This window comes from Nanorana parkeri, unplaced genomic scaffold, assembly GCF_000935625.1.
Source record: "Nanorana parkeri isolate BGI_ZX_2015 unplaced genomic scaffold, ASM93562v1 scaffold2088, whole genome shotgun sequence".
Taxonomy (NCBI): Eukaryota; Metazoa; Chordata; class Amphibia; order Anura; family Dicroglossidae; genus Nanorana; species Nanorana parkeri.
Window position 1 is genome coordinate 139,109 of NW_017308356.1, and position 10,516 is coordinate 149,624.

The 10,516-nt window shown below is 33.9% G+C and overlaps 1 protein-coding gene across 1 annotated transcript; it reads right to left on the reverse strand.

The window, feature by feature from the left end:
* Positions 1-948: 948 nt before the first annotated feature.
* On the reverse strand, positions 949-10,170 carry LOC108800637 (P-selectin-like). Its single transcript, XM_018572623.1, has 15 exons — positions 10,134-10,170; positions 9,324-9,722; positions 8,849-8,956; positions 8,564-8,749; positions 8,236-8,421; positions 7,168-7,353; positions 6,537-6,722; positions 5,705-5,890; positions 5,245-5,421; positions 3,828-4,004; positions 2,738-2,923; positions 2,510-2,629; positions 2,215-2,236; positions 2,053-2,125; positions 949-973 (listed from the first exon to the last, which is right to left on the reverse strand). Exons 1-14 carry the CDS (start codon positions 10,168-10,170, stop codon positions 2,059-2,061), a joined length of 2,223 nt encoding a protein of 740 aa, XP_018428125.1. The 3' UTR covers positions 949-973; positions 2,053-2,058.
* Positions 10,171-10,516: the final 346 nt, after the last annotated feature.

Here is a 10,516-nt window from a genome sequence, read left to right on the forward strand (position 1 = left end):
ACTTGTCATTATAAATAAGTGAAGGAGTAGAGAATTTTCATTTGCAAAGTGAAAGTTCACTTAGGTTAGTGAATGAGTGTGCTCACTTATTTTATTCATCCAATCTTTTTCTTTTAAAGAGGACCGAGCATTAGATTTTTGTTTTTCATTTTAAGTGCATACATGCTAAGTAATGTATAAGAATAACACTTACGGGTATTTTATTATCTCTCACAGAGATTACAGTTCTCTCCCTGAGAATGTTTGTATCTGCTTCTCTCATGGGAGGGATAATATCATCTTTGTCTAGATACTATCAAAGGTCAGCATATACTTCCTAGACTGAGATTCTGGCTCAGAGATTACATAATCCTGTAAATCCTGGTGGCTGTGTTCACAAATCTCAGACACATATCAGCCTGTGCTGTAGCCTTTCACATTGGGACTACAAAGTTACAATGTTGCAGTCTAATCAATAAGAGAGAGGAGACTAAATAAACGCTTCCTCCCTGCAGCAGACTAATGCCATCATCTCAGCCTAGGCAAAGTCACTTGCCAGAAGCTATAGTACTGTTTTTATTAAACATTACTAATACAGTTACTGAAATGTTGACTTTTTATCTTCTATGGCACAGGAGTATTTAAAGTGGATGTAGCTTTACACTATTCACCTAAGCTAAGCTAAGGTGAATGTTAGTGCTAAGTGAACAATCACTTTGAGAAGGGATTAAAAATGTACATGTTCTACTCCTTAGGAAATCAGTTCCATTGTACATTCATATAAGTGCAAAAAACAACTTCTCCATTTTAGAAATGCTACTTCAGTAATGGAAAGTTTATATTTGTCTGTTTGGATGTGAACATTTGCAGGATGATGTGTGGATGAAAGCGGACTTGTAAAATCCAGTAGTACCATTCCATCTATATTTGTATCATCAGTGTTATGATGGGTCTGGAAATTTACACATTTCTATATTTTAACAATTCTGTAAACCTATAAAAATAAAAAAATAAAAATATTGTTATTCATCTTAAAAAAATTAAATTATTATTATTATTTTTTACAAAATGTTTATTCCGAACCCACCCACAAAAGGCAGTATTATTTGAAGCAAATGTACAGAATAAAATCACTGCTCAAGATTATATTATATATACTGTATGTTCCCTGCCCTACAATATAAGGTTACATCTGCTATGCTTAGTCATTTATTTCCCCAATGAATTTAGTGAGAAATTATTCAATTATGACTCGAAAGAGAGTGAAGGTAAGTTTTGTCAGGACCTGAAGACAGCCAATGTAGTAAGCAGAAGTACACATTTAAATACAGTGCAATCACCCAGTAATTCATATTTTATTATAGACAAAAAATGTAAAAAAAACATTTTAAGAATAAACTAAATGAGAACAATATAGTTCAGTTTATGTTAATTCATTGTAATGGTTATTTTTGAAAGGAGGATTTCAGCATTCAGTTTTCTACCATGAGTAACAGTTACATTTTTATCACTAATAGGTTTCCTTACTGACACTTACTAAATGTGATACTTTGGCACTTATTTTTATACCCCGACAAACATATTTAGCAGACCCGAAACACTAATAGCCTAAAGTGTACCTAATGGGCTTGTCTAACATTGTAAGCTAGATGGGGGATAAACAAGGCACTTCCCTGTGCCTGCACATATACTTACTTTTTTGCAGAACACCCAAAACGCAGGGGACTCTAAACCCTGAATCTCAGTTTAGCCCTATTCTGAACCTAGTCCTTAACTGTAGGTAAATCATAACCCTATCATTCAAACAGTATGTTCCCCCCTGCAGACAAACATCTATGCTGTAATATATAAAAAGTAAACTTTTGGGGCCTAAAAACTTGCACATCTGTGCCAATGCCAATTACAACTGATCTTGAAAAAATTTTTTTTTTCTTTTGTTTTTTATATTAACTCCAGACAGGCAAACAATCAACAATTACAACTGATCTTGAAAAAATTATTTTTTTCTCTGTTATTTAATATTAAATTCATATCTATTTTAATATAAATATGTAATTACTTTATTTTCCTTACCGTATTCTATACGATACCAACGCTGTCACTAGTATTTTGATAAATACCCGTTGCTTCAAGATGTTGATAACTACTGTAAATAAATGAGTATGTAAGTAAAAAATCTTTATATAACAACATAATACATTCAAAGTCAATTCAGCATAGAAGATGTTAGCTTACCTTGAGGGGGTAAATTTTTTTGCTGTGGAGATAAAGAAAACAAAATGTTACTAATTACAAAATAGAATCACTACCCAAAAAACCTTATACTCCTTTCAAGACTAATTATGAAGTACTATGAGCAATGATGGTGTACAAAGAACACCAATATAAATTAAAGTTTAGCTTCCTATATCAGATCATTAAATGTGAGCTACTGTACTATTTATATTTTGTTTCCTACTAAATACACAAATTGTACCACTTTATTGATTTTTTTAGATGCATGCTTACAAAAAATACTCCATCCTCTTACCTGTTTTACGGATTCGTTTTATAAGCCATATAAGAAGGCCAGCTGCTGACATGAGAGAAGCACCTGCTGAAACAGCTCCAACTGTGAAGTATGTTGGGGGAATGTTCAGCCTTTTTACTACTGCAAAAAAAAAAGCATAAGATTGAACAAGATTAAACAAAACAAATCAGGCTTAAAGGACAAATTTTAAAAATAATAATTGTTTTTTGTTATATAGTTATATTATACCTTCACATGTTGGAGGCTCTGTACTCCATCTTCCACTACTGTCACATTCAACAGTTCTAGTTCCATTTAGTGACAGATCATACCCACAGTCAAATGTGCACACGGATCCATACTCAAATTCTCCTAAGAGGTGAGTGCAATTCATATCCCCCATTGATGGAGCTATAAGAGCTGTACATTTTAAAGCTGTTAAAGTAAAAAGAAAGGACATTATTTATAAACCAAGTGTAATGTAAAGGATAATACAGATTACATGTTAGGGTTTTTGGACGTTTAAGTGATCCCTAAGTCTGTCATGTCTGAGTAGTTCAGGAGTTGCTGAGCAACAACCTCCACTAAAGGAGTCGAGGCTGTTTACTTAGTAAAGTGAATGTTTACTTTGGAAAATCAGGTACCAGCAAAAGTCATGTTTTTGGTAATTACCTTGCACATCATTGGGTATTCAAGGTGAGCAGAGGTTTACCTTATTTACCAACATTCAAATCATTAGGTTAACAGCTTCTTACTAATTTAGTAAATTAGCCCCCCTGTCTAATTCCAGGACAGCCTTCATTATACCATAAAGGTGTTAGTATGGCTTCAAATATGTTACTTTGTGTTGTGGTCAAATTCTACGTACTTCCTAAAGCTATTATTTGGTTTGGAAAAGAGAGTACCGGTATGTTGTTATCCCTATGAGCTGCAGATTGCAAACTATTAAAGCCTACACATATCTTTTTTTCCCATCAAGCATATATCCAAAAGCATCCTTTCTCTTGCAGTGTATATACCGGTAAATATAAATATATATTTGTTTTTATTAATAAATCTCCTTTGCTGTCTAGTTTTCTATTCTAGCTATCTATTTCTATCATGCAGTAGGTTGTTGTTGCCAACTTCAAGGAGAACTCTCCAGCCTCAGTATGGCCATGACATATTGTTAACCCTTCTAAAAGGATGTGCTGCTTGATGTCCCTATCCTCAACCTACCCCATATAAGACCTATGAATCATGCACTAGGTCGCAACACCCTCTAGTGTATGCCCCACACCAATATGTACAGGAATTTAGGACAACAACATGATGATGTATATCATAGTTTGGCAATTACCTTCACATTTAGGGACAGCTGATGTCCATTTTCCAGATGATAAACAACTGAGATCAGATGCTCCAATCAATGTGAAACCTTTCTGGCAGGTAAAAGAGCACTGGGATTTGTATCTGTAACCTTCTTGGCATGTTATCTCTCCATTTTCAGGAGCAACCAGAGGTGCACATTGCACAGCTGAAAATTAGAAATGCAAAGGTAAACCCACAAAATGTTAGCATTTTAATCCATTTTTAATAAAGTGCAGAAGGTAGCAGTGCAGTAACTTCCTGCTGCCATGAAAGGGTTTTATAAATCCATACTGTACAGTGATAAAAAAAGACACTAAGACTATAAATAAACATATTCACACTTCCCTAAACCCACTCTAACATTTTAGTAAGGGGACGCTGCAGTGGCACCTCGCTTTATATTTTAAAAGAGAGACTTTAAACATTTTCTTTTAATGACATATGCAGCTCTTTCTCACATTTGCAGACAGGGGGCAGTGTTAACATTTTTCCCACTTGTGGCCAATCTTCTCTTTACCAGTTCGAAAGAGTTAATGTGCAAGGTGCGTGGTATAGTGAAGGTGGGCCTTGTTTTCTTATTTTCCAATTATTCTACTTTTCTAATAACTTTTTTTAAACATACTCTCCACATAGTCTGACTGGTGAAATGCTGTAGCCTAATTGTTAGATGTAATAGTTTTTACTGCACAGTAATGCATGATAATGGTATTACTTCCACAGTATTCAGGAAAACAGTAGTAATGAAGCATTAGGCCATTTGAATCAGACCTTATCCTATAGTAGTGTAAAAGCTAATGGCTGCAATGTAAAAATCAGCAGATACCTGCTAACTAGTACAGCGCCTTAAATACAAATATAAAAATAGGAGCCATCAGTCACTTAATGCTTACTACTGTATCTTGTAGCTCTTGAATTACATGTGATGTGCAAATGACAAAATACAAACAATTGTATTAGGTGCAATTAAAAGATATAATTTTCATGTTAAAGCCCAGCTGCAACCAAAAAAAAGTTATTTTAGTTTTGGGGAGCATGGGGAATTGTTATAAACTCTCTCAAGTATTTGTGTATCAATGTTGGGGATATTTATTATTTTGTCCTGTCCCAAAGATCACACAGAAAGTGGGAGATATCTACCCAATAGGGACACATTCATCAGTAAAACCAAGAAATGTTTAACACGTCCTCAGTCTGTTCAAGTGAGGATATCAATCCAATTAGGGACATATTCATCAACAAAAATGACAAAAGTTTTAATATTTACTGTACATGCTCTATTCAAAACTAAAAGAAAAGGTTTGCCCTTGACTTGGCCTTTAAACAATTAATTCATAGGACATTCTATATTATACAATATATAATGTTTGTTCTAATGGCACTATTTACAGTTCTAGCAATCATTTTACCTTGACATATAGGTACTGAAGATGTCCACTCTCCAGAAAGCAGACATTGGAGATTTGATGATCCAACCACCTGAAAGCCTTCTGCACAGGAAAATGTGCATTTGGAGTTATAGTGTGATCCATTGTGGCATTCTACCTGGCCATTTGTAGGGGCCACCAAAGAAGGACACTGCACAGCTAAAAAATAGACATACTGTAATTAGAAAATGTGTACCATTTTAACAGGATAAATCTAATATTTTATTGTATTTATTTAATCTAATGTATGATGATTATTTATTATTTAATTTATTGTATTTATATTGTAAAGCGCTGCACAAACTGTTGGCGCCATATAAATCCTGTATAATAATAATAATCATCATTTATTGTTGTAATCTAATGTGTATCATTTTAATATGATAAGCCTCAGATTTCATTTTATACTGATGTACTATAGTCTAACAACAATCTTGTTTACCTTCACATTTTGGGACTCCTCCTGTCCAATGACCTGGTGGAGCACAAAGTATTGTGGAGGATCCTGTCAGTGTGAACCCCTCTGTACAACTGAAATTACAGACTGAATTTTGTGGAAGCATTTCTCCAGAGTCAGTGCAACTCATGGTTCCATTCTGTGGCTCTTCTGGGATCTTGCATTGGATAGCTGATCAAAATAAATGTAAATGTCATCACAAAAACCATGAACCATTGATATTTCCTTAATATGAGTCTGTGCACAAAGGCATATCTAAAGTACTGTTTATCTAAAACCCAAACCTTTTTTAGTTTGAATAAGTAGGGAATGGTTGAAACTGCTGTCAGTTTTTTTCCAACCCTATTGAAGGAAATTAAATTCACTTCATGTCCCAAAGACACAACAGGAAGTAAAAGTGAATCTCTCCAAAATAAGGGAAATACTTTCTTTGACAGTTATGAACAGAACAAGGGTCCCCTTTGGAAGATTTCCCCTCTATTCTTGTTCTTTTTAGAACTCAGAATTTTGAACTTCCCCTCACTTTCTGCCCCAGTTCTAACAGCCACCTGGAACAAATACAGAGGGTGGGTTTTCTTATAGGGGGGAGACAAAAAAATGATAAAAGCCTGGCAGGGGATCCACAATTACCCTACTCCATCCAAAACTAAAAACACCTTTTTACCAGTTTTACTTACACTTCAGTTTCAGTTTTTCACCTGGACCAATAACTGGACCAATTACAGTTATTTTTCTTAATATGACACGGGTATATGTTACTTAACCTGGATATATAATTTAGATTTTGGAAGTGTATAGCATTAGGGCAAATTCCTACCTTCACATTTTGGAGGTTCTTTTGTCCACTGATCAGGAGCTTTACACAATGTTTTAGGAGATCCCACCAAGTTAAATCCTTCATTACAGGTGAAAATACATGAAGACATGTATAGTAGGCTTCCTTCATTGCTAGAGCATTGCATTGACCCATTCTTTGGTACCTCTGGATGATGGCACTGAATCGCTAAACATGGAGGAATGGCACAAGTAAATAATTGTATGTCTGGGCAAAATAAAAAAGATATACACTCCACTCTCTGCAATACATGCACAATTGCCTATGTTTATTCATTGACAGACCCTGCAAGTACTGAAAAACTCCTGTTAATCTTCCAAAAATGCTTCCAGCTCTGAATTTCTTGTTGTGGGCTTATATCCCACAGGATTCTGTGGACTGAAATTTTACAAGAAATGGTGTCAGCCCTTCCCATTTGCTTTTCTTAAACTACAGACTCCTTCCCCCTCTGCTCATTTCCATAACATAGAGTTATTTACAAAATCATACATTAATAGTCACCCCACCCTTTGTATATTTTTTTTAATATCCATCCTGCTATATAAGCTAAAGTTGTTTAAAGTAATACATGTAATCTATGTAAATTAAGAGCTCTAAGTAGTGGAATGTTTACCTTCACATTTTGGGGGCTTTTCTGTCCATTGATGAGAAGACATGCATGTCGTTGAGGAAGACCCAACCAAAGTAAACCCTTCATTGCATCTGAAATTACATCTAGACTTATATGACAGAATTTCTTCATGGTCTGAACAATCCATTACTCCATTTTCTGGTTCCTTAGGACGTTCACACAGAATAGCTAAACAGGGAGAAGAAATATTTAAGTGCATGCATTGGTATTTCCTTTTCTTCAGTAACAATAAACACTGTCAGGGTTATTCACAAAAGAGTGAAGAGTTTGGAGAAGGCAGGAAAAGTGAACAATCTAGGACAACATAGGAAAGTAAGCTGAATTGGAGAAGTTTTATGAATCAGCTATTTTGACCTAGATTGTTCACTTCTCCTGCCTTCTCCAAACTCTTCACCCTTTTGTGAATAACCCTGTGTATCTTAAAAGAACAACCGTAATGAGAGAGAAATGTGCAGTGCTGTAAAAGTATTTCTTAGAAATCAATATAACCTAGAGTGATACAGTTTACAAATAATTTGCAATGCACTTTGTACTTAATTTAGAAATATTGGACACAATGTATAGTTATGCTAATGCATACATTTAAGCTCAAGATTAATATTTAGACTGTATAAAAAATTTAAATGAAAGGTTTGACTTTATCAGTGCAATACCTGATTTGAAATACTTGGTGGATCTGCCATATGGAATTTGCAAAACAAAAGGTGAGGTCTCAGCTTTCTACAATATTTTTTGATAATATATAGATTTTATTGGACCTTTAATTGATAAATTATTTTGTTAAAAATTTGGAAGAATATAAATTCTTCCTATTGATATATTCCAAAAGCACTTCCTATCCCCACCCACACATAGGCTTGTTTTACTTTGTTTTCTGTTAAATTCTTTTGTTCTATTTTTGTTAGATTGTCACTGTTCCTAATAATATGTATTTGCAAACTAAAAACATTTCCTAAAGCATGCATACATTGCAGTTTAGCCATTACAAAGTTAGCATTAAGTGTCTGAACTAATAATAACACTAAACCCATAAACGTTAGAAGAACTTACCATTACATTTTGGAGGTTCTTCTGTCCACTGACCAGGCGTCATACAAAGTACTGAACTGGAACCCACTAGACGGAAACCCTCATCGCAGCTGAAATTGCACATGGACTTATCTGGCAGAAGTTCTCCATCATTGGAACATCTGATCATCCCATTTAGTGGTACCTCTGGACGTTTACACTGAATTTCTAAACAACGATGAGCAAAGTTTTGTTTGAAATCTCTTTTTTTTAAAAATATTTCAGTATTGTCTAAGATTGCATTGTCTTGTATTACCATTTTCTTAATCTGTTTTCAGTAGTTAAATAGTTTCATAAATTGCGTATTTACCTTTACAGTGTGGAATGTGAGTTCTCCAGTCTCCTTTTTTAGTGCAACTCACATTTTGTGAGCCAAGCAACACATATCCATCAGAGCAGTTAAAATTACAATTTGACTGATATGTAAAGTTTCCGTTAACATGAGAGCACTTTATTGATCCGTGGTCTATGCCATTTATTTCTGGACAAGTGACAACTGGAAACAAGGAAACAAATGTATTAAATTCTGGTTTAAAGACTTATTCCAAATTAAAATATTACAGTAGCTTTAAACATTGCTGAAAAATATAATTACCATGTTCACATTCATCTCCATAAAAGCCATCATAGCAGTTGCAAGTGTAGTTATTAATAGTTTCAACACATTCCCCATGGTTGTTGCAAGAAGAAGTATGACAAGAAGCTGAACATAAAGAAAATAATGTAAACTAGTTAGAAAAAAATGACAAAAAACACTAATTGTTATCCAATATTCTGTTTTCCATGGTTATTTGCATGAGAAATGATGAGCTTTTTATTACATTCTATATTCTTAATACTACATTTTGGATTTTTAAAATTCCATTTTATAATTGTTAATACATTACAATGTCTTAAAAAAGAACATTTCAAAGTAACATATAAAGCAATCTACATACAATTTGCTTATGTAAAAGCACAGTCCAGTTGATCCACTGTTGATACACTTTTTGTGACATCCAATGTAAGATGTTCACATCTAATTAAAAAATAACTTTATAAATGTTTTGTTTCTGGAAATAGTTTCATACCTTTATAGCATAAAGCAGCCTTTTCCTTTGAGCAAGGTTCATCATTCCATTGTCCTGTATCGGTAGCACGCTTTACATACATCTCAACACAGTCTTCATTTTTACTATCACTCAGGTTGTTAGGTTCTTTTTCGGCCCAGTTTGTAGCTTCCTTTGTGAGTACCTTATTAGTACCAACCCAGGTCCAATTGCCAGTGCTTTTATTTTTCCTTATGCCAATCCAGTAATATCCTTTATTAAAAGGCAGTATGATGTTCAGATGCTCATTTTCTTTTTGGTTTTGAATCGCCACCATAGAAGTGTATTTTTCTGTACAATATCTATACGCATCGTCATAATTCATATTGTATGGTGAATAGTGGTAGGTCCAGCCCCTTACACAGAATATCAATGCAAAGCCTGCAACAAATAACAGTGTTCATTTTAGTACACCAAGGTTTTAATTTCGCTTTCAGGTTTTTTTTTGGTTTTTTTTACAGCATCTATCTTTTGCTTAATAGCATCAAACAACGTATTATAGTCTACCTTAAAAATGTAAAAACATTCATTAAAAAAATGATCCTTGAATCTACAAATATCTTAAAAATTAGGATATTTTCAGACTGGGCCAGTAGCTTATTAGACAATAATTACCCTTAGACAATCAATCATGTTCTGCCTTCTAGTTTTTCAATTTACTCTACCAAAAGAAAAAAAGATAACTGGCTTGCTAAGTTTCACCTAGATATAATCCTTCTGGTACCTTTTACACATACAATTCCTAAAATACTCTTATGTTTATAAATGCAAACCTGTTATGTACTCACTTACCATACACAGTTAAGAAAAGAAAAGATAAATATGCCATCTTCTAAAACCAGTAGTAAAAATGAAAATTTTCTGAAACAAGAAAAAAAGAAACATTACATTATTATTTACCTTTCCTAAGGTATCAACTCTGTTATATTGATTTGGAATAAGTAAATACTGAAAATACAATATACATTGTAAATATTGAAAAAGTTAGTTTGGCAGAATGCATTGACAGAATATTAAGCCTTTCATGCCCAGACTAAATTTACAGGGTTATTCACAAAAGGGTAAAGAGACAGGAGAAGGGAACAATCTAGGACAGAGGATCCCACAATTTTTCGTCTGGAGATCTACTTTTCAAATGACGAGCTCAATGAGATCTACCAATGAAAAAACACCTG

Bases quoted from the DNA above. Each gene is read 5' to 3' on its own strand.
- LOC108800637 (XM_018572623.1), bottom strand. From the start codon at position 10,170: ATGGCATATTTATCTTTTCTTTTCTTAACTGTGTATG. The intron at 2,924-3,827 runs GTAATTGCCAAA...TTACTTTAACAG, and splicing joins AGCTGTCCCTAAATGTGAAG to CTTTAAAATGTACAGCTCTT. The intron at 2,237-2,509 runs GTAAGAGGATGG...TTATCTCCACAG, and splicing joins AAAACGAATCCGTAAAACAG to CAAAAAAATTTACCCCCTCA.